The following is a 25,692-nucleotide window of genomic DNA, read 5'->3' on the forward strand; positions in this document are numbered from 1 at the left end:
CATTAAGATAATAATATGGATGATGTTTAATAACAATTTTTCTTTCGTTTGAAACAAGCTGAAGTTTTATATTATAAATTCCCAATATAAATGCAATTTAATTATTACGCAAATGTTATTGAGGAAATCCTTGATATTTTTGAATGCAAAATTTTTAGCACTTTCATATGCTAAATGAGCCTTACCGTGGAAAAACATTGAAGAAATATGCACACTCAAACCTCCTTATGCAAATGAAATGGGAATTTCCACCAGTTCTAATTTATTGGATGGCGTTTCATTCATGCTATTTTTAACAGAGAAAGCAAATACTGCAGAAAACATATTGAAGAACATTTGGTTCAATGAGCAGAATGAATAAGCATTAATTGCAGTCTTACTGTTTGGCTAGTTTCAATGAGAGACTGTTTTATAAGTTGTAAGTGATCATGATGTTTTCTGGTTATACATATAGACAACTTTTTCACAGCAATGTGGATGAAAAGGAATAACTATGCAAATATACATGCATGCATGGTGAGGAGGTGGGGAAAAGGAAAGAAGAGAGATGCACTTCACTGTAAATCTGGACTGGAAAGTACATATGTAATCTTCTTGAAAGCTCTAATGTCCTTATTTGTATCTATAAATCTGCCAGCTGGGTGGAAGCAAAGATTTATGATTTAAGTGATCAAACTTTCCTGCTAGAGATGCTTAGGCAGAAAGGTGAGAAACAATGTTTCAAATAAGTAGACCTATGAGACACACGATAGAGAATATTCAAAGCAAATAGCTTGCAGACAACAGATAAAGAAGTGGGCTTATGTAATCAAGAACATCTATTAAAAAGGCATATATTAAGAGAAATCCTACACAGAAAAAACCCTGAAGTTCTGTGAATGCATTTTTCTTATGAACAGCTCATTTGACTCAAGTGTTACTACAGATTTTATTTAATGAACACCACATGATATTATATTAACAGCCACCTGATGATCACGCTAACAGCCTGTTATGAGTATTTACTGAAGATCAGTATTCACTTTTTAAAAGTTTAACACAACAGAAACAAGTGAGTCACTCACACGCTGCCATATGGCCGAGTACTTCCACGCAGCCTGAGCCGAGATGGGCACATGGGCCAAGGGAAGAGGGGATGTACTTTCAGCACAGCTGGATACGAGTGGTCTCAGTGAGGGGATGTAGTTTTTCGCAAGTTGTGAAACTATCACACACTACTGGATAAATGAGAGACCCTATTAATGTCATTATTGTCAGGAAGGAAATGAGGACAACTAGTCGTGTGTCAAATGGGAGGGAGCTGAGAGCACTCTGAAATTGTCTGCAGCCCTATGAAAGGGTGGAGATGAAAATGGAGGTCCTGGAGTAGGAAAATAAAGGGGGCATTGGATGCAAATCCACCAGAAAAACAACTTCTTTTCTTCTACCCTTTCTGAATCACTAGTCTAAATGGTACATACAGCCAGAGGACTGGTCCCTCCTGCCTTAGTTTGTTTCTGCTTCATACATAGAATATCTGTCTCCAAGGCCAAGAAGCTGTTGACATTTGAAAGTATCACACCGCAGTGGAACATTTTATATTTATGCCTCTGTTGAAAGCAAACTTATATCTCAAAGTCCCCAGAATCCACCATTACTTTCCAATTGCCAAAGCACGAGTTTTTGACGAGGGCAGAGTAAGTCAGCCAGCATGCTCTCCACTCCTAAGTTCAGCCAAAAGCTGCTTAACACATCAGTCTCTGTCCTATAAATCAGGGTAGACAAGGACTATAACTTATTTCCCCTTCCTCCCTCTTTTAGGAAGGACAGATTAATGAAAGTTAGGGTAACATGACAGTTATTAACAGGGATAAACATGATACTCCTGACCTTAACCACAGTTATTGGATCAGATGCGTGTGCATGCCTCCATGCGCTCACGCACGCGTGTGGACATCACAGGACTCAGATTTTCCTGGCAAGTTGTCTGCTGCTGGCAAGATGAAGCAGTAACACTGCTGGCACAGAGATGCTGAGCAGAGGACTAACACAGGCCAGCAAAGTCAAAGTGAAATTAGGTTTCAAAGATTCCAGTCTTAATTTCCCCCTAAAATAGAGTAATTCTCATCATTGTTTCCATCACAGTAATATGTGATTTGGACAAGCAATCTGCAGTTGTTTTCACATCCAGACATTCTATATTGGTTACACTCTACTTGGAGGCAGAGACACTGGCTTTGGCCAGCTGAGACTGCAGCTTTTGTATATATGATGCGTCTCAGTATGTGATGAAGTCTGCCATACTTAGGTTTGTGCAACTCTTAAGCTTCCAAAGCACTCAGCCAACATTAACTGAACATAAAAATTAATTAAATTTTAAAAAATTTAAGTCTGATACTACCAGCCTCAAAAACTCTCTTATTTTACAGTGCTAAGAAAGAAATATGTGTATAAGCCAAGGAAATGTTCTCATTTATGGCCAATCTCATGAGTTATTTATATTGCTAAATCCTATTTAGATGCCTAAATAATAGCGGATTGCAAATATTTTTGTGATCATGGCCCTTAGACCCTAATCTCTGCCAAGACACAGCTGAAGGCTATAGAAAACCATCCTCTGACCTCTTTGAAAACTGAACAGTCATCAGTTAAAGAAAACGTGATTTTTGGGAAAGTTTCCAAAACTGCAAGCTAACAATGTCTGAAGCAGCCACTGCCATACTCTATAATAAGGAATTTTTCTTCTTACAAGGTGGCTGATGCAATGTGTCCTTCATTAAAATAATGCTTTTGTGCTTACACTTCCCACACAAACTTGCTACAAAAATAGCATCACTACTGATGCTTGACAAACAAGGAGTATTTATTTCTTAATTTTATGCTCACTCACATGCATCTTCATGTCCCATTTGCAGTTTTCTTGATGGAAGTGTCTGTGGCTATCGTATCTGTTGATCGCGTCAGATACGGAGATGATTGTTAGGAATTATGATGGGGATAGTTCCTATGGTTTCTGCATTTCATGCAATAAAGTGTTAATATGAAAACCATCTGTACATCAAGGCAGAGAAGAAACTGCAATGTATAGTGCCAACTGCTTGTTTTTTCTCTTTGATAGATCCCTAATTAACTGACTTTTTTTTAACTGATTGCTAAAGGGATATGCAATGCCTCTTCCTGAAAGACATAAAACAGAGAAGGGAGATGACATAAAGAAGGAACACACACCCTTCTTCAAGGACAGGTTTGAGCCTGAAGTCAAAGCAAAGAAAAGCTGAACTAATTGTTCAGCCAAAGAAAAGAAAATTGATGAGGCTCTTGGAAGCCCACAGATCTTTTCAGAGAGAAAGGAATCATCTGTTTCCCATATTCACAGGAGATAAGAAAAGTAGCAATGGGTTTCATTTATAGCAAGGTAATCTGGGCTAAGATAGCCAAAAAACAGTGAGAAGGGTTCACCACTGGCATAGAACATCCCCGGAGGCCACAGATTCCTCCTCATCATAGGCATTAAAGGGGTTTGTTAGACAAGCATGTCAGAAATGAGATGGGGAATGGTAATCCCACACTTACATGGGGAGATTGATTCACTGACTTCTAGGTTGGCTTTTCTAAATTTTTGACTCTTGCAAGAACAAGCCATGGGAGCAGAATAAAGAAAGATGACTAGAGATAATGCAGACTGATGAGTCTTTTGACTTTTCATTTCTGATAGGGTGGAATTAATCTCATCCTTAAAGTTTTTTTCAGCAACTTTATAGACATACAGTGTAGATAAGAACAGCTAAATCAGGCATACAGATGTGTTTACAAAAGCAAACCAGACATTTCTGGAGAATAATTCACATGAATTGTTCGAAACATACACTTTCAACTGAGTTGACCAAACATCTACCATCTATCTTGTCAATAGATCTAAGTTTTATTTATTGGGAAAGAAACCTGCTGTGAATGGCTCAGTTGCAGGTACCTACTCTCTTGATACTTAATGTTAGCCAAAATGAATCCCACAACAGGTTTTCGAATCCCAGAAACTTTGTCTCTTGCTTGCCTCTAGTATAAGGAGTTCTGAACCCAGATCACAAAACAAGGGCATTCTTCCTCACTGAGAAGTAATTCCCAAAAGCCCAGAACCCTGATTGTTTATGTATTTATTCTCTCTCCTTTTCTTTCCCACTTTTTAATTTTGCTGTTCTTTGCTTCTCCAGCTGCAACACTTAAACTGTTATTCTCATCATCTGTCTGAAATGGAAATACTGGAGGGACGTAGTGACCGACTAGCACAGTATTGCTTCATGTTGCTTTTCAGGGAAGCAGAGACAGGCTTTACAAGACTTGCACAGTTGGACAGCACTTCCTAATTATTGTAATGTTTTTAGATTAACTACAAGAAACACACAGACACATTACAATCACACAAATTTCATTTGCTAAGCAAACAAGTTAAAACTCCTTTTTTTGTAATTCTCCAACTCTTGCTCCAATCTCGGAGGAGGTTGACTAAATGTATATCAGTTGGTACATCAGCTAAGAAGTTCTCTGATACCAAACTTCCCAAAAAAGAGAGAGTAAAATTGATGTACACTTTTCAAAGCAATTAGAGACATAGACTGGAATCTGATTTTCCCTCTTTTCTTCACTCCTGCAGTAAAAACAGTCAATGTTCACTGAATCTTTACCTAGTAGAAAAGCAAACACTACTAAAAATAGTTGAAGTTGTATTTTCAGTCTAGATTTTAAGCTTTTATCTTTTTTTTTTTTAAGCTCAGTATAATATGGTTTTAAGCACCAAATTTTTAGAGAAAGATCGTGCTTACTCAAAAAGATGCTGATATGTCAGACAAATAAAGACTAAGGAGATACAAGCTATGTCTGTACTTTGACACGAAACCTCCAAAAAACAGCTATGTACTTCAAAACGGGATTTAGACAAATCTGTTGTCAGTACTTCTTGAGTCAGTGCTGGAAGAACTGCCCTAGAATGCACTGTGAGGAGACACTGGGCTGCTGCCAGCATCACCTTTTAGATAAGAGACACAAGTGAATCCAGACTATGCAGTCAACTACCTGGCCCTCCTCTCATCTAAGGCAAGGACTGCCATGCTGGTCACATAGCCACCTGGGAAACTCCTCTACTGCTCAAATGTCTTCCTTACCTTTCTAATTCCCATCCTAAAGATGTATAAAGCTATTTTTCCACAGTTAGTACATTTTGCCTTGGAGGCAACTACAGCAATTTCATTACTTCAAACAGCAGATCTGGTACACTATTTGATTTTTATTTCCATATTATGAAGTCCTCTTGAGAAGGCAGAATATGTTCTTGCTTCTGTCTGTGCCTGATACCAAATGTCATTCCCTTGCCCAGAAGATACCTCTTTTTTCAGTCATTCTTTAACTCACAATGTCAGGTCTTCACAAGTTGCTGCCTTCTCCTCCTCACAAGCTAATGGAGCATTTGTCTGGATCCAGGTAAACCAAGAAGCCCTTCAGTTTCACAGGTTAGTCAGAGAAATACAATTGCACCATCTTGAATTGTGACTATATAATTGCATCAAAAACAATGATGAAGCGGTGAAGTTAAACAAGTAGGCACATAATGACTATGAAATAGTTACTACTGTAAAGAAATCTTCTCTAACCAATTTTTCAGTCAAGTTTCTCAATTGTAAGGTTTGGGAGCCTGAGAGATTGTGATAAAGGAACACAGTAAATTCAAACAGCAATAAAACTAAACACTAAGAAAGATCTTACAAAAAAGGAGTTTTCCACCAAACACATACCTATTTCCTATGGTATCTGAAACTCAGGCTGAAGTCAAGTTTTATGCTGTATAGGCAGACAGCTTTATTGTTGCTTTTAGATCTTTTATTTTCCATATGTAGAATCAAAATATTTATTCTATTTTGGAAATCAGTTTAGGTGATACAGCTTTAGCTTAATTAGCATGATATGGAAATCTGCCCTCTACTCTGGTTGTAAACATTTTGGAAAATACATCTTCTTACCACTTTCATCCAACAAGAAGTCATCCTGGTAACGGAACTTTTCTGGTCCACATGCAATAAAAATGTCATCATCGCCAAAAAAATCCTGAAGGCACATCACCTGCAAGCAAAAAGGAAAGGAAGACATTGTATGAAATAACCAGAATTGTAACAATAAGTCCCTCTTTGCCTCCATCTCCCTGAAAATTCTTCACTTTTAATGGAATCAGCAGGGCTTCATCTCCAGATAAATTCCAAAGCTGTGTTCTGACCATCTGTTACAAGTGAGAAACAGATTTATGAACACTGCAAGGAAAGATAAGACAAAAAGCCATAACTGTCAGATTTATTACATGATGCATCAACAGGGTTTGAGGTAAATGCCTTCTGTTTGCGCACAAGGTAGCATTAAGTAGTTAGTGGATAATTAATCTGCTTTTGAGCCCACATCTCTATCTTTTGAATGCAATGAAAGAAGGTTAAAACTTTGTATGCAGAATGAAACGTAGTTATTTCAGCAAAATCTCCCTGACAGGGAATGAAATTCATATGTGTGAACTGAGTTTCCCTCACAAACTCTTCCTCTATGCCAGAGTCAATGTGAAGTCTCTTCGAGGGCCCCAAGCTGAACAGGAAAGTCAGATGAGCTGGTAATAATTCTTCCAGAACTGAGTAAAAGGATAATCTCTTTCTTACTCCCAAATACGAACAGTGAAGATTACATTGGTGTACTTTTATGTCCATACATGAGATTACAGAGGAGATCTTATTGCAGACTTTCAGTACTTAAAGGGGGCCTGGAATAAAGATGAGGAAGACTTTTTAGTAGGGTCTGCTGCAATAGGACAAGGGGTAATGGTTTTAAACTAAAAGAGGGTAGATATAAGGAAGAAAATTTTTATGATGAGGATAGCAAAACACTGGAACAGAGAAACGGTAGATGCTCCCTCCCTGGAAGCATTTAAGGTCAGATTGGATGCTCCTCTGAGCAACCTGATATAGTTGAAGATGTCCCTGCTCATGGCAAGGGCATTGGAACTAGGCGAGTTTTAAGATCTCTTCCAACCCAAACCATTCTGTGATTCTATGATTTCCTTATAAAAGCTTTTAGTTCACAAGGCACTACTTAAAAATTTAAGTTAAGGTAATTTCCATACATATGGAATCATATTGAATAATTTAAATCATATTAAAAAAAGAATCAGTGACTACCAAAACCTGACTTTGGGCTTACTGATCCAACTTTGACAAATTTTAAAACCAAATTAGTTATCTGACTACCTTGCAAAAATAAACATACTTGGTAAAGTCTGTTCTCACTTCACATTTACAAGAAGATTTTAAAATGCTATGTTTGCTTATTTTTATATAATGTTTTGTAATTCAGTAGGGCACTAATGTTTTAATAGACCAATTTCACAGAATCACAGAATATGCTGTGTTGGAAGGGACCCACAAGGTTTATCGAGTCCAACCCTTAGCCCCACACAGGACCATCCCCAAGAGTCACACCATGTGCCCTAGAGTCTTGTCCAAATGCTTCCTGAACTCAGACAGGCTTGGTGCAGTGAGCACTTCCCTGGGGAGCCTGTTCCAAGGGCCTGTTCACCAAACCACCCTCTGGGTGAAGAAGCCTTTTCTAATATCCAACCTAAACCTTCCCTGAAACAATTTCAAGCCATTTCTTCACATCCTGTCACTGGTCACCACAGAGAAGAGATCAGTGCCTTCCCCTCCTCTTCCTCTCAGGAGGAAGTCATGACTGCAATGAGGTCTCCCCTCAGTCTCCTCTTCTCCAGGCTAAACACACCAAGTGACCTCAGCCTCTCCTCACACGGCTTCCCCTCAAGGCCCTTCACCATCTGCGTTGCCCCCCTTTGGACATTCTCTAAGAGCTCATAATCTTTCTTACATTGCAATGCCCAAAACCACACACAATATTCAAGGTGGGGCTGCCCCAGTGCAGAGCAGAGTGGGACAATCCTCTCCCTTGATGGGCTGGTGATGCTTTGCCTGATGCCCGCCAGGAGGACATGGTTGGCCCTCCTGGCTACCAGGGCACTGCTGACTCATATTCAACTTGCTGTCGACTAGGATCCCCAGGTTCCTCTTGCCATTGCTTTCTAGCATCTCATTCCCCAGTCTGTATGTACATCCAGAGTTACCCCATTCCAGGTGCAGAAGTCAGCACTTTCCCTCGTTGAACTTCATATAGTTGGTGGTTGCCCAGTCCCCTCATTTGTCAAGGTCTCTCTGCAGGGCCTCTCTGCCTGCAAGGGAGTCAACAGATGCTTCTGGTTTTGTGTCATCTGCAACCTTGCTTAGTATTCCCTCCAGTCCTGCATACAAGTTGTTTATGAAGATTTTGAAGAGCACAGGGCCCAAGATGGAGCCCTGCAGAACCCCACTGGAGACAAGTCACCCGTCTGATGTTTCCTCATCCACTATTACCGTCTATGCTCGATACATGAGCCAATTGCTCACCCACCACATGACATGTCTATCCAGCTCTGCGCTGGACACTTCATCCAGAAGGATACTGTCAGAGATAGTATCGAAAGCTTTACTGAAATACAAAAAGATTAAATCAACTGGCTTCCCCTGATCAACTACGAGGGTTACCTTGTCATAGAAGGAAATCAGGTTTGATAAGCAGGACTTTCCTCACATGAAGCTGTGCTGGCTGTGACCAGTGGTTGTGTTGTCCTTCAGGTGTTTTTCAATACCTCCCAGAGTAATCTTCTCCATAACTTCATCAAGCACTGAAGTGAGACTGACAGGCTTGTAGTTTCCTTGATTCTCCTTCTTCCCCTTCTTGAAAATTGGGACAATGTTCACCAGCTTCCACTCAGCTGGGACCTCTCCAGATTCCCAAGACCACTCAAAAATCACCAAGAGATGAGTCCTATCAGGTCGCATAGACTTGTGGGTATCCAGCTGGAGCAGCAGATCCCACACAATTTTGGGGTTGACAGGAGTTGATCATTCTCACAGTCATGGTCCTCAAGCTCAGGGCACTAAGATCCCCTTGGTCTGTCACCCGTGTTGAAGACAGAGGCAAAGAAAGCATTAAACACCTCTGCCTTGTCTCTGTCCCTGTTTATGAGGTGACCATTCTCACCCTGTAACAGACCAATGATATTTCTATACTGCCTGTTATCATTAATATATTTGAAAAAACTCTTTTTATTGCCCCCCACATTTCTGGCCAGCTTCAACTCCAGTTGAGCTTTGGCTACATGAATTTTCTCCCTACAGCAGCAAGCAGCATCTCTGAATTCTTCCCATGTCACCTGACCTTGATTCTACTGGGCAAACGCCTTCCTTTTTTGCCTTATTTCCAAGAGAAGATCCCTGCTCAGCCAAGCTGGTCTTCTGCCTTGCCTGCTTGACTTCCAGCATTTGGGAATTGCCTGCTCCTGTGCCTTTAGGAGGTGGTGTTTGAAAAGTGACCAGCGCTGATGGACCCTAGCATTTTCTCAGGGGACCTTACTTACTAATTCCCTGAGCAGCCTGAAGTCTGCTCTCATGTCCAGAGTCGAGGTTTTGTTGGTACTTTTCCTCCTGTCAACAGAGATTTTAAACTCAATAACTTTGTGTTCACTGTGGCCAAGGCAGCCCCCAGTCTCCACTTTGCTCACGAGATCCACTCTGTTGACAAGCAGCAGATCAAGGAGGGCATCTTTCTGAGTCAGCTCCCTTAGGACTTGTGCCATAAAGTTGTCATCCAGGTTTTTTAGGAATCTTCTGGCCTGGAATGTATCAGCTGCTTGATGCTCCCAGTTGATTTCTGGCAAGTTGAAGTCCCCCATAAGGACAAGAGCAGTTGACTTGGAAGTGTCCCTCAAGTTCCTCAAAGAATAATTTGTTGCCATCATCGTCCTGGCAGGTAAGTCTATAGCAGACTCCCACAATGACATCCACATTATTTGTTCTCCCCTTGATTCTTACTTGGAGGCTCTCAACTGTGCCATTGCCAACCGTGAGCTCTATACATTCTAACCCTTCTATTACATACCCCTTCACCTCTTCTGCTCTGCCTATCCCTCCTGTGGTGCCTGTAACCATCCAACACGGCACTCCAGTCACAGGACTCATCCCACCAGGTTTCACTTATGCCAGTGATATCAAATCTCTGGGACTGGACCAAAGCTTTGAGCTCCTCTCTTTTGTTCCTCACGCTGCATGCATTGGTGTAGAAACATTTCAGGTGTGTTACAAGTCTACAGACAGGAAAACAACGCATGAAGAATCTCTAAAAATTGACAAAGCAGTTGAGAACAGTCCATCTGACCCAGACAAATCCCCTCAAAAAAAACAGGGGAGGGCAATTCAGCATTTAAAGCCTATAAAACCACAAGTGAAAGAATTAGCTAATGAGATTTTGCTAGATTTGGGCATTAAAAAAGCACTATCCCCTCAACCCAGAGTAACTGGTGTTTAGGCATTATAAAATTCATATCATGCTTCCCAGAAACATGCCTGAAGGCATCTACAACAGTTATGAGCCTCTATGGTAGAAATATTTTAAAGAAGAAAAATAGTGGTATATGTCATGACTAGCTTATAGAGTAAGATTTATAACTAAAACAGTTTTAAAAGTAGAACATTAGCAAATGAAAAATAGAAAATTGAGAGAAAAACAACTAGAGGAAATAAATACCCCCCAAAAAAGACAAAGGTACTTCCTAAATTATCCTTTCCTTAAGCAATGTATATAGTTTTAAATTCAGGTCCACCACAACCGTATTCCTATGACCATTATCACCCTAACACCACACTCTACCTGAACACCAGCATCAAAAATGTAAATATTTGATAGAGCTTTTTACCATGTTCCTACTCAGTTTACGTTTTATTAGTGTATCAGCCTCAGCAACCTTTAAATAAACTCATTTATTTCCCATCTTTTTTTTTGTCCATAAGACATATCCTGCCTGTCTTCCCACCCCATACTCCCACCAAGCTTCAAACATCTCTTCTTTTCAGTCAAGTTCCTCTGAAATTGCCACCTCTCCCACAGCATGTACAAAACTACTAATTTGCAGATTAACATTAAAAATCCTGTGATTTCCTGTTTGCCTCCTAAGTTTGACACACTTCTGGGGAGAGATAACCTCTACATTTGCATTTATACTAAGCAGAATATTAGAACCAAACCAGTAACAGGCGACTCTAGGCACAAAGTTGAGCTATTTTGACAACAAGCATAAATAAAAATTCAATTCATATCTGATTTTTAAAAATTTATGGATTTAATAAAACTCAAAAATGCTTGGCTCTGCACAGTTAAGACGGTTCTTTCAAGCCTAAAAAAGACATTTAAATGCAGGCAGCTCAACTACGCCAATATTTAAAGCATCTCAGGTTCAATCAGTGCAATTTATATGCAAATAAGACAGAAAATAGGATTAACATGTGAAAAATAATTTGTACTTAGATATCTTTGGCTTTTATTAAACTTTACACTTAATACTTAAAAAGTTCTTATGCTTGCCTCTTTTCTCTTTGCCCTCAGCTTCATACTCTGTATGTAAAATTACAGGGGTTTTTTGCCTCCTAAGATTTTAATTTGGGCATTATAATTCTAGCTCTTAGAAAGCTCATAACAAGATCATAATTTCCCTCCAAACCCATCTTCCTCTGGAATAACTTCTATTAAGGTTTCCAGTATCTTTTCATACTATAAGTGGAAGGCCTTAGATGTCCTTCCCTGTCTGCATTTTTCATCCTTTCTGTCTCAGCACTCCTAGCCCTCTGCTCCCAGGTTCACACTTCTCAGAGGTTATATTGAAAAGTCCTTCCAGAAGGCATCTAACAAATACACAGCGCCCCCTTCCAGGCTTTTTTGGAGAGAAATGAGCAAGCACTTCCTATTCACATTCAGTCACCACCTAAGCAACAGGACACACTTTTTATTACCCATTTTCACTTCTGGAGAGCACAGCTCCTCAAAAGTTATAGTTTAGAAGATCAATAATTTGTATCACCTAAGATGGATTGTGCAAGTGCTTAAGAGGTCAGTCTGCTCTGTTGCATGTGTTTAGCTTTAAAATTAATCAGTTTTTAAACCAGTGAATTAGAAAAGCCTCCCTTGAACATTTTTGTTGTTTTCAGGTCAGAGAATCCATCTTCTTCTTTTTCACAAATAACTTTTTATCTTTCATATTTCACCAAGAAGTTTCTCACAGTGGGGAGAACAAAGCCAATGCAGGAGCAGTCAAACATACGCCTTAAATAAAAAGAAATCAAAAAATGTTTTCTACCACACATATGGTACCAAATACACTGTGACACTTTTAAACAAAAACCTTTCTGGCAAAGAAGTGTTATTTAACATTAATAGTGTCTCTCTTATACTTTCTAAGGAAATGAACAAATAAGAGTAATATTAGCAGAGGTCAGGGAGTCTTTTCTTCGGTGGTAAGAAAGACAGCAAGCAGCAACAAAGAAAATGGATCACTAGTACAGGCTTTGGCTATGTGCAAGTCACATAAACAAGACTAGCTGGCCTGGCTAAACAAAACAGAGGAGGAGGAAGAATTTGCCATGCCTAAATTTTCCTGAGTAAGTTGTACACGCTGAAGCCTCAATCCCCCACAACTCATTTCCCTAGTACACAACTTAAGACACCCATGTGCCCTTCCAGTGGGAAACGCAGGTGTCTGACAAGGAAGAACCCCAAATTATTTTTTATCTCAGCAGTTGCTATGGTGCTTTGACCCTCTAGTCCCCAGAATAGACCTGGGGGGAACCTGGACAGGCCAGGTACCCACAGCCACCGGGGGAGCACAAAACAGATCAGCAGAGTTGGTCCAGAAGGAGAACAGAGCAGAACAGCAAACTTGGCTACAGGCCCAACCTCAGGACTGGCTTTGCACCAGATACACCATTCACTATAGGCACTTCAAAAATTATTTTCATTTTTCCTTCTTTGTTTTAACAGTTGAGTATCTGGAACTAATGAGAAATCTTCTAACTATTGTGGAGCCTTTTTTTTGGTCTGAAACACTTAAGTTCACCTCTGTGAAGCTGGTCTCTTGTTATGGAGACTTATATCTACTAAAAATAGGAGAAATTGTGCTTCAAATTTTGGAGCTCAGAATAGCAGTTTGTAGAGCCAATAACTCGTTACATTCTCTCACCACAAGTAAGAAAGAGCAGTCAGTAGTGGTGTGGAGGAGGTGCAGAGTGAGGGAGAGAGGAACAGAGAGGAAAGAGAGGGAAAGGCAAGGGGAAGATGGGGAAAGAAAGAAGAGGGAGGGAAGCAAGGAGAGAGGGAGAGATGGAGAAAGTAATTCAATCAATCTTTTCTCTAAAAGCATGAAATGAAAGTCACAGATGTAATCCCCTTTTATAACTTCTGTCTTCTGGCTACAGTGGGATCAGGGACCCTTTAAATTCACATTTTAAAACACATGCACAAAAAAAACAGAACAAAATTTTTTGCATATATCAGCAAATCAAATACTTTCCTATTCTTTTAGAATTGACCATATATCAAGTTTAAAATGAAAACACTGATATTTTTTAAAATAAAAAATATTCAGAAAATAAATTTTTCCACTGTGTTCAGGAAGAGTTCATAGCATCAGCACATTACATCACCACCACCACCACTATTACTAACTCACATTTTTGTTACAGTTTTCATAATGCTGGGTTCTTGGGCAGAAAAGAAGGAGGGGGTGTTCTGTGTGCTTGTCTTCTTTTAATAATAACAACTTAATTAGAGTCAAAGCTGAAAGCTATTTTGTATGAGCAATGAGAAAACTTCAAGCTGGCATGTCCTCAGGCACCACAGCTTTTGGAGCTGAAAAGAAAAGCAAGGACAAAGAAATGAGGTAGTTAAAAGTAAAAAGATGCAGAAGGCTCTAAGGGGAACTCAAATGACATGGGGGATAGGGGGGTTATGAAAAGTAAAGGAGAAATGAAGCATGGCAAAAGGAAAATATGAGGCACTAAGGAAAGAGGAGACATGGGCTGCCAGCCAGGAGAACACACCAAGGGTGACAGAGGCTGGTGGAGAAGGAACAGTGCAAACGAGGGGGTAGGCAGAGAGTCAGCGGCACGTGCCTTCCAAGCATCACCCCATGGTCAGCCAGCTGGGAAATTCTAAATCTGTTTTAAAGTAGCTTTCTTGAACCTTAAACAATCTGATGTTGAGTTTGATTACCATTTCCCTGATAGTGAAAAAGACATTAAGAAAATGTTTCATCCTTGGAAAAACCTTACTGTTTAAATGACTCATGATTTTAGGACTCTGATTCATTAATTTTGTGTCAAGTTTTATTACAGAGCTCCCTCTCATTTTCCTGCTACTTTTGGTTCACTCAGCCTCGCTGTTAAATTCCTAGACAGGTCTCTTTAGTTATTCATGTCAAAGGAGCTCACTATTTTTATTTTTCTCCTTGTATTTTGCATTTGTCTGATTTTTCAAATCAAAAACAAACAAACAAAACAAAACACCCCCCCCCCAAAAAAAACCCCCCCAAATCCTCCTTGTTTTAAGATTCAAATTGATCTCTACTAATGTTTTCCCTTCATTTGTCTCCTTAACTAAACTGTGTTTTCCACTATCCACCACCTTTTCAGTATTTATTTTTATTCATTTTCCCACTCTTTATCTATTGCTTCGTGGAGGAACATCTCAGATTAGATACTGAACTGATTTTACTGCCATCTATCCTGGCAGTCAATAATAAGTCTCATGACAGCTATGGATATTCCTGAGACCTTATAAATCATAGAATCAATAAAATGGTTTGGGTTGGAAAGGACCTTAAAGATCCTCTAGTGCAACCCGCTGTAATGAGCAGGGACATTTTCAACTAGATCTGGTTGCTCAGAGCCCTGTCATTGGCCTTGAACACTTCCAGGGATGGAGCATCCACAACTTCTCTGAGCAACTGGTTCCAGTGCCTCACTATCCTCAGAGTAAAGAATTTCTTCCTAATATCTAACCCAAACCTACCCTCTTTTAATTTAAAACCATCTAAAACCTTATTGTAACAGGCCCTGCTAAAAAGTTTGTTCCCAGCTTTCTTGCAGGCCCCCTTGAGGTTAAGAAAAGCTGCAATAAGGTCTCTCCTGGGCCTTCTCTTCTCCAGGTTGAACAATCCCAACTCTCTTGGTCTTTCTTCATATGATAAGTGCACCAGTCCTCTGATCCTTTTTGTGGTGCTCCTCTGAAGGTCTTCTGAGAGGAGAGTAGAGGGGGAGAATCACTTCCTAATCCTAGCAGAAATACAGAAAGAGAAGAGACTTTCCACATTACTACATTTATCTCCCAGCCAGTATAGGGTTGCTTCCCATATTAGCTTTCCCAATGCTTTGTTCAGTTTTGTAGCATACTGCTTAATGTATGCTACGTTAGAGGACAGACCAGTAAAAATCAGAAATTAATCATTCTATACTGGTGTAATTGCTTTCTAGGTAATTTCTGTGAAACAAAAAATCCAAATTATCAATAATTTTGGGAAGGAGAAAGAAAAATACTTATTGCTTCTAAATACATTTGATAGCAAGGGTTTTTTTCTTTTTTCCTTAAGGAACATCAACCACTCCATTCTGTGTGAAAATATCCTTTCTGAGGGAAAGGAATTAGACCTCAACTGGAATTCACAGACCATCACATTTGAATATTTCCTTCAAGATAAAGGCAAGTCTATTTCCCTTCCTGTTGGCTCAGGCTCTGAGGCTTTTATTCATGCTCTTTCACATTTATCTGTCGTTACACATATGCTACTTCTTGAGATCCGGTCATCTACAAAAAATATCTTTTATCATCAGTATATATATACTTCCTCTATCAGCTTCTGATCCAAGTTCTCTCCTCAGGTGATGGCTTAGCTGAAGGCATTGGGAAGTATCTGCTACACATTTCCGAAGTTAAACAGCACCAAATTCATTCTTTTCTGCTGGAGTGAAATCTCCATGGTGACAACTGCATCATCAAGCTGTGAGAGCTTTTCAGTGAAGAAGAGCATTTTATCATAAGATTCTCATTACAAGAGTGCCCTCTGTAAATGAAGAGATGTTACTCTGAGGGTTTCTGTAAACAAAGGGATGTTACCATAGGGGTTTGAGCTGGCTGAAGCTAGTCTTTACCAATTGGCTTGTGTGGCCACACTGCAGATTAATGCCTCTGACACAGTATGTGTGTGTCCCCAAATTAGATGACCACAAGACACCATCATAGTTAAAAACATATGAATTTTTGTACCCAAAACCAGCAGAAGTAGTTTGCTCTTCTGCTGCCTCATAGGAGCAGATGGAAAGCCAACCAGCATCCTTGTGCCCTGGGGAGTCACACTTCACCCACCCCATGCCCACTTTCCCCTCAGCTGTCTGCTGGTCAGCACTGGCTCAGGACTGACCTCTATTCATTTTGTTCCCTCTGACACTAATACAGAGGTTTCTCTACTTTTTTAGTTGTTGAGGATGTAGTATCAGTCTACTTCTACAATGTGTGTGTTCATCAACATTTATTCTGTGATATACACACCTCAGCCTGTATGATCTTAATCCAGCTAAGACGTGGCAAAAAAATCGGTAGGAACAAAGCATCTGTTTTCCTCAGTTAAAATATGCATTTCTGCCTTGGTCAGTAAAGTTTTTTCATAAGGACAAGAAAACCTGTCCACACTGTGCTTTATACAGTAATCTAAATATCCTCAGTTTTGTTTTTATGTGTTGCACTAAGTGATGGTACACCTCAAGAAAAAAATCAACTTAAATTAAGATCCCAGATTTTGCAAATGTGGCAAAAAAAATCCTCTTGAGAAACATGTTCAATTTGTGAAAAATGTTTTTAAAAGCCTTCAACTTAAACCTTTAAAGTCAGATATAAAGACAGTAGAAACTTTGCAGCTCAAATGCACTGAAACTACTCTACCTTAGCCCAAAACATTAGGTTAAGCCTGCACAGTTTCTTTGTTATGTTAAAACTAATTTAGCAAACAAGCTTCTTTTTTGAGGAGAGCAGGGGATATTTCCCAACAGACACCTCATGGGCTTATGCATGATTGCAGTACTGAGAAGCACTAACATTCAGATTCATTACAGGTTTCTCTACAGGAACCACTAACATGACTACTTCAAACTTCTTCTATCAAAAACACCTTCATAGCAGACAGGATAAGAGCCATGAGAATGTGGCTCCTACCCATACCCAAAAATGACCTCTCCTTGAGTGTTACCGTACTTTGACAGCTGCACTAACACACAATTGCTCTAACTAGCTAGTGTGGAACAAAATAACAAGTGTTCACACAGGAAAAAAGAAAAATGTAGGGATTGCATCAACGAGCCTAAAGTGTGCATCTCCTCCTTTTACCTACTTTTGAGTCTCCTCCATCAAATATAAACTTGCTGTCTCCCAGTTTTCTCACCAGCTCATTGCTTCTTCTGTTCCCTTACTCCACTACTCAAACCCTTCAGTGTACTAAAATTTTACTTCCCTCAGCATCTCTTCTGTATGAAAGTCTCCAGCGCTGACTCCTGTTCTCACAGCCATCTCTAACTTAAAACATGACCATTGCCCTCTCACTTCAGTAATCTCTTCTAAACTCAGCTCCCTACATCATACACCACAACAATGTATCTTGCCCAAGACAACTTCTACTAGAGTATAAAGCAAGGCAAAAGTAGTTCTATGTCCTCTACTGTCTGACCTAGGGTGACACAGAAAGTGGGATCAGGTTTTTTTATTGCCTCTTTTATTCGTACTGAGAAAGGAGTACTGAGCTGCTCTTCCCCCAGCAGCTCCGCTCAGTAACACCTACAGGAAGCAGCAGCTGGCCAGGTATCTGTCATTTTAACACAAGTCAGAACTACTCCTACATCTGGGGACAACAAACATGACAGGTTGTTTGTATTAATAATTGTATTAGCATTAATAATATTGTTTAAATATTTTATATTTTTATTAATAATTTTAAAAATACAGCTGAAGTACTGTACAAGCAAGTAAGCAGAAAGGCATACTCATGAGCAATTCAAGGACTGTGGCAATTTCTAAACAATGTTTTTGGCAAAGAAATAGGAAAGTGAACTTTCATATTCAAAAGTCCAGCAGGATTAAGAAGTGAGATGTCCATCTGTCACAAACACATCCCCAAGCATTCTTTTTCCCTATCAACTATGCAATCCATATTCCTACAGCACAATAAAAGGGAAATTACTTTGCAGCCCCAGACAATCTTGCTCATAAAGTTCAAACACATACACCAGTTAAACATTTCTCCGAAACAATTAATCACCTGGCCACACCGACTACAGTCTTCCTTTGCACTGAAGCAAACTGAATCCTGCTAGTCATCATAAAAAATACCATAGCAATTGCACAACAGATCAGCATGCTTGTGATGGATAATTCAAACATGAAAACAAAGCTTGTACAGGGAGAGAGAGGAAAAAAAACTCCTCACACATTTAAAATAAATCAGTGTTAAACAGAGGATGTTTTTCAGAACAATCAAACACTGACAGAAGGGCTGATTTAATACCGGAAGATGTAATTAATGGGCCAATGGAAACACTTTTAAGACTCGATGGCAGAGTTCAACTACATCTGGAATAATTTTTTTCCTCTGCCGTATTCACGTATTTTCCTTTACCAGTTGCAATACAACACTACCGTTTAGTGGTCAGACACACAAAGTGCGGACTCCAGAAGCCCTCCTGTATTTTTGTCCAAACAGGTGGCAACTGTTTGTAAATACTGTACTCACATAAGCCTAAGAACCAGGAAATTAATATTACTTTAATTTCTGATCACTAAGCAAAAAAAAAATTTCTTTGAATTCAGGTGCTTGCCTTGTCAGAGGCACTAAAATAGTTTCAGAGACTGAATTTCAGAATGTGTATGTACAAAGGAAACAATTTACACAGTAGGGTTTTGCTGAAAAAGATAAATGCAGTACCATGCACCTGTTAGTTATTTTTTTAATTATTATGATGGAATCCTACTGTTAAACACTCAGAAAAACTGAGCACAGAATATGTTGCCTACGAGTTAAGGAGCAAGGAATCCTAAGGAAGCTTGTTCATGACTTTCACTACTATGGCTATATCCTCTGCGTCAAGATGGTCTTTACTTTTACTTACATATCATTCAAATAATTGTAATCCTGCAACTGGACTCGAACAAAAACTGCTGGTTTCAGAGCAGTCTCTTAAACTATCTTAAGGACTTGTCAGTGCTAAGTTCTTCAAAGCAGTGATACATGCAAGCTCATTGGCTGAAGGAGGCCTTTATATGACAGAATCTCTCATGAAAGAAAACTTCACAATTTGAAGGCCATATAGTAGAAAACCTAAGTGGCTCTTCGATTATCAGTCACGTCACAAGTGAAAATAATACTTTTTTCCTCGGTTGGAATATTACTTTTTAGAATACCATCTGAGAGATATTAAAAAATTAAAATCCACAGCTTTGTTCTGTTTGCAGCAGAGGACTGGACTAGTTTCTTATGTCTGTGTCTAAAGTTTCTAAAATAAGCAAGAACAAGCAATTAAGAATTTTCATTGTTCACATTTCGTGACAAATTTTAGCTGATGATCCCTCTAGTTGCTTAGAGCACATGAATGAGGAGGCAGAGACCAGCTAGGTGAAATGAATTCATTCAAAAGATAAAGGCAGTAAGGTGGCAATTCCTAGAAATTATAATTACAGGTTTGGAGATAAGAAGGAAATGTCTTTTTGAAGTACAGATAAAAATATTTTTCAGGGTAAGCTTCTAGCGCTAGATGAAATGAAACATTGTACTCAGTCATGCCCACTATGTTTAGTAAATGCATTATAATGGCCCACTATATGAAATGGCAATTAGGGGGTCTGCTATTTCTGAAGTAGTTTTAATGCATTTCCCCCAGACCTTGCAAACTTGCATTTCATTCATAAATCTCAAAAATAAGGTGCACGCGATCAATGTTTCTCAAAATCTGATTTTTCCAAATACTTGCACACCAGTAAAACCTTTCAATTGCAATTTCTCCATGAAATCAATACAATTTTTCAACAAAAGGCACTCTGATCATTTTCCTGAAAGTGTACAATACTGTTATTTCCATGTTCAAGTAAGAGATCTATCAAACTCATGCTACAGGGTAAGTATGAATCCTTGAACTAAGTTAGAACAGAAGCATTGATTAACTTTCTACCTTGATCCACTATGTACTTTTCCAGAAGTCTGCTTGTTTTTGTGAAGTTCTGCTCAGCAGGAGGTTGTAAGCTGGGTCCTTCTCTCCTTGGGTGGCCAGATGCTGCTCTCTACCTTCCCAGTTGGGAATTGTGGGAGCAAGCTGCAATCATTTTTTGAGATACTGGGATATAACACAACCTTCCCTTGGAGACTGCAGGAGACACAGCTTCTCTGGGAATTGGTCTAAATAAAATTTACTAGTTGTCTGGATCTGAATCCAGATGTAAATTTGTAATTTTAATTTAGATGTCGCTTTATAACAGAAACAATATTATATACATCACTGACTGATATACGAAAAGGTCAAAGTTATAGTCTCCACATCATTACAAAAGCACCCAATTTAGAGATTACCATGTCTTCAGGTCCTCCCTGGTGGCATTCCAGGAGGCAGTTTCTTTAAAGACCCCTAGAAATAAAGATTTCCTTTTGTCTTTCGATTCAGAGCAATATAATTTTGTCAAATGTGGGAATATTTCTGCCTTTCTTGTTCGTGTGACCAAGAGCGTGTGCACTGCAGAAGTAGGTCAAACCATGAAATTTGTATGAGTTAATATCTGAACCAAACCAATCATACCTTGTACCTGCAGCAGAACCAGATTTCAACAGGCGATTCAAGTAGCAGAGGGACTGTGCAAAAACATATAGCTACCCAAATGCATTTAGAGATGGGAGATTTATTTTCTTTTCTTTGAAAGCATTTTACTTCTGAAATCCTAGTGCTAGAATGCAGGCATCACCTTAATAACCATGAAACAATGTTCTCATGTTAGTTTACTGACTAATAGTGGATTCTGGTGATAATGCCATAAATTCTATTTCTTTCAGGCATAATCATTAATAAAATGCATGTGGGACAGCACTCCATCACATAGTGTCTGGAACTAACTGAGATGTATGGCTTTTGGCTAGATACACATGCTAAGTTAACGCTCAGCATGCAACACTGAAAAAGAGCGACATGGTTGACTTCGGAAAAAAAAAAAAGGAGGAAAAGGGAAAACAGATGTCAAGGTTTCAACAAGCCATTGCACATTGCAGCTGGAACCAGCACAAAACCAACAAAAGTATGCCGATAATGTAGCATTTCATGTAACGATAAGGGCAATAAAATAGCACAAAATGCAAGACCTCAAATGGCTAAACACCTTCCTCAAATTCCAGAGGGTCAGCTGGGCTGAACAATAATAGTAATCCTTTAAATTAACCAATCAAATGATTCAACAATTAAAGCTCTTCATGCTCAAGAAAAGTGAAAATTGAGAGATTCCCTTTCTTCTAAGTGCAGAATATGGACAATAAATTTAAAATCCAATCCAAACAGACATTCAGATGCATGCAATCTCATCACCATCACTTTTGAAACTATTTGGCAATAGTTTTCATTATGACAACAGATGTTAACGAGATGGATAGAGAGCATGTTAAATAAACATTAATATTAATATATAAGGATCTTTCTAGCAAAGTCACTGTTCAAATTATTTATTTCCTGAAGAGCATTTCTTGGGAGATTAATTAGGGAATTAGTCTTGCAAGTAACTATTATAAGTTCAAGGTATTTCCATTAACAAAGACTGTATCTTTCAGAAAAACTACTAGCAATGTAAACATGGTCTACATGTATAATCTGGACTCTGGTGAAGTGATTCTTGTATTTGCCATTCTCTCTGGGCTTTGGCTCCTTAAGACAGAGCAGCAAAGGTAGGAAATGTGCAGAAAGAGAATCTAACTTACAAAAATTTACAACATGAAAGAGTTCAAAAGCTTAAGGATGAAGAGAGATTAGACACAAGCAATAAACAAAAGAATATGGAATTTTAAGCCCAGCTCTGTTGAAGAGACACCTTGGTCAGAACATTGTCTATACATCACAGGCAGGCTAGTTACAAGCGTTAAGATTTCTTAAGCATGCTGAACATGGAGATTGCTTTCTCATGTAAGTGTTTCTTACTGAAACACAGCCTGTTGTGAGTGAGTCTTTCAGTAAGCAAGTCCTGGGACATTATTAAATCTAGTAAGAAAAAATAAGCAGAGTTTATAAATCCATGAATATGACATGAACCATCAGGATTAGAGCTGACATCAAAGAAAGCAAGTAAAATCCTCAGACTGACACTTGGAAAAAAGATTTAAAGGCAGTGATACACAGAGTCACAACCGACACTCAAAGATTTGAGAATTAAAATGAAACCTGCTAAGAGGTAGCTGCACAAAAAGATGCAGTCAGTTTAAGTTTCAAATAAATCCCTGCCATCAAAACATATAATAAATTAGCGTAACAATGGGAGTTGAAGAGGAGCTTTCTCAAGCACACCAGAAAGTTCTAGCATGATGGCATAGAAAACAATTCCTTCAAAATCCCTTCTGTTTTGTTAAAAAAACCTTTTTTTTTTTTATTTAAGCTATAAACTGTGAAAGGAGATACTTTTATTAATAATTTATGTCCAGAACTGTTAGTTTTAAGATAAAAATTATTAGAATATACTGGTACCATTATCATTAAAATATACTTATTGCCTAAGAAAATGTAAATGAAAATTTTTAGATGCCATATAACCCTTCCACATTCATCACTGACCTGACTGCTGTGTATTTATAGATTGCACAAGCCAAAAGCATTGCATTCATGCTTAGTTTCTAGAAAGTTCATCCTCATCTGTGCACCTTTAGGTTGACTTATTTTAAGCTGTAGCATAGCTTAGAAGAAACATGTGGAGACATAGTAAGTACCAAAGGAATTTATGTTTTGATTATTTTTGACATAATAAGACATATCAAACTGACACCCTGATGCAGATGCAAATCTTTGCTGGTGTAATGGTTTCGAGTCTAGGTCTTCCTTCCTGGCAACCAGGTCGGAACCAAGGAAGTATTCCATCCTATTCCTTTATGTAATCAAACATATAAATATGAGGGGAGGAGAGATTGAGTCTCTCTTCTCTTCCGGCGAGGTTTGGAGACAGCACACTCCCGCAGCCAGTCTCGCTCGTGTGGGGGAGCTGAGGCCTGGTCGGGTCTATGGGGTCTGTTGTTTCTGCCGATCCAGGAGGCAGAGGGTGGCGGTGGTGTTTGGCACGATTCTGCTTTCTCAAGGGGAGTATTAAGATTTTCTTTTGTTAGTTCTTTATTGATTGTGTATACCTGTTTTGCTTCTTTTTGGTTTTGTCCCTTTTCCCTCTGGGAGGTGTTTGGGGTTCTCTTTTTATATATACATAGTATTGTAACTGTATATAAATGTGATATATGTAAATATAAATACATATTGTCCTAGTTCTGCTATTTCGGGTTTTACAAATTTTTTTTTCCCTCTCACTCTTTGCTGTGAAGGGGCAAGGGGAAGGACGCTTTTCGCTGGGTCTGGGGGACTTGGTGAGGAGCCAAATCAAAACTAAGACAGCTGGCAGTGCAGCATCTCTCACATGCAATAGCTGTAACAAAAATATTTGCCAGATGCGTTTGGAAAGGTTACAGTATTTAACAGACAACTGACAAAGAACTGACTCAAAACCCAAATGAAAAAAAAATAAAAATTAAGCAATCTGGGCTTAGGCACTAAAGCCCCAAATAACTTGCTGACCTGGAGGCCCAGAAGTCCAGCAAACTATTTGGCTCTTAGGCTGTTCCCTGCACACAACTTTATAATCTTCTGACTTGTATCCCCGATGTTTTGATTCTACTACTTATTACGAACTCAGTCTTCAGCTACAAATCCTTCACTTTTGAGATCCTATACCTTGTAGACAATGATGTGATAAACAAAAATGAAAGAAGTCAGGCCAAAAAATGTAGGAAAATTTTAGTTCATTTGCTAGGCACAGATAAGCTTGAGAGAAAGATACAATAACAGAAAACAGCACCACGTTGGGAAGGGAAATTTGCACAAAAAACAATTTCACCTATGTTAACATCTTGCTGTGTCTCTGAATTTCCTTTTCACTCACTGATGCTTTTCTGCAGCACAAAGGGAGGGCCATATCCCCAGGAGGACAGCCATTCTCCACACTGCACTCTACGGTTTGCATCCAGAACAACTCAGAACACAGAGTTCTATCCATATACATGTCTCTACACATCCCATGTATATCAATATCAACAGAGCTAAAGATCCCAGGATCAATTTGTAACTGCCAGCATAATGAACCAGAAAACGTCTGTCCTATAAAGAAGGGGGGGTGGGAAAGGAAGATAAAGGTTTGTCCAAACAGGTTATCTCTTCTAAGTTTAGGTAAGTCTGTGACATGTCATAGCCTGAATCTCTCTCCTGTGTTTGCATATGGTTTTGTTGTTGTTGGTTTGGGGTGGGTTTTTTTGTTAACTGAGAAACTGAATTAGGTTTCTCAGAGGAAAAGTATCTTAACCACCTGAGAGCAAAGATGATGCTGTGGATATGCTAATTGTCGAAGCTGGGTCATTTGTGCAACAACAAAAAAAATAAAAATAATTACCACGTCAGGCAAAAGTAGAAAGAAGGAACTGATTACACAGCCCACAGATGGTGACACACTCTGACAGGGATGGAAGTAATTATGAGTCCCAGTCTTAGTACTGGGACTATTCAAGGAGTCCTTGAATGATATTCACAAATATTAGGCATGTGACAGGGATAAGCGCTCTCATATTAATGGCAAGGCTTCAATTACTCCGACTAGCTTCATTAGTTTGGAAGTGCTGTTAATTACTTTCAGCAAGTGCAGGTAGTGCTTCAAAAAAGTATGAGAGGCTTTTCTTTCTTAAACGATATTGCAGTAATAACTCGATATTGGAATTCAAATTTTAAGTCGTTTTGTTTCTTAAAGGAAAACCTGAAAAGGGGGAATATGAACACAGAGAAGTCATTTTCACAAACATGCTTGCACAGTGCTGCCATGGGCAATACAGTTCAAGGGCTCTCTGCATAGTCACTCTTCTCAATGTAAGTTAGGCAACAATGTATATGAGAAGCATTTGTTTTCTATTAACTACATAATTACAATTTTCTAGCAAATTTATAACAGGCAACAGATTCACTTAGCCAAAACTATCTCACACACACTTACTAGAGTTTCCCCATCACTCAAAGTTAAATCTACAATCCCCAAAGATGCTTCTTTCCATCCCTTTGCATTTTTCTAGTGGTAGTGCCTTTTGTTCAAGATGATCAGCCTTTAGTATAACTTGTCTTTGCAGAAGTCAAGAGATTGTAGTCGTGTTTTGCCTTCTTATAAGAAAAAAGAACCTGAAAGTATACAAAATGCCTTTTGAGCAGTAACCTGGTGTAGAAATAACCTACGAGACCCAGAATAAGCTCTCAGTAGGAGCCAGAGTTTAGCACCACCAGCGATGGATCTATATAAGGCCAGTGTTAGGATGTAGAAATATGTTTTATAAGCCTTTTTACTTGGCAATGTATGATTTGGGCACAGTGTAGGTATTAACAGTTCTTCCAAACACAAATATATAAACTGTATTTCTTTTCACCAGCTGTTATTCACAGAGGGAATGTATTCACAAAAGTTAAGTTCATGAACAGAAGTTCT

The 25,692-nt window shown here is 39.0% G+C and overlaps 1 protein-coding gene across 3 annotated transcripts in view; it reads right to left on the reverse strand.

Annotated features, from left to right (window-relative positions):
• The window catches only part of DCLK1 (doublecortin like kinase 1), a 239,683-nt gene that overhangs the window by 108,062 nt on the left and 105,929 nt on the right, over positions 1-25,692 (reverse strand). For all 3 annotated transcript variants that reach the window (XM_064645543.1, XM_064645545.1, XM_064645547.1), the window contains exon 4: positions 5,988-6,087. In XM_064645543.1, coding sequence (XP_064501613.1) covers positions 5,988-6,087 — 100 coding nt within the window. The remainder of the gene's footprint in view (positions 1-5,987; positions 6,088-25,692) is intronic.

Source organism: Pseudopipra pipra, chromosome 2 (assembly GCF_036250125.1).
Source record: "Pseudopipra pipra isolate bDixPip1 chromosome 2, bDixPip1.hap1, whole genome shotgun sequence".
NCBI classification, from domain to species: Eukaryota; Metazoa; Chordata; class Aves; order Passeriformes; family Pipridae; genus Pseudopipra; species Pseudopipra pipra.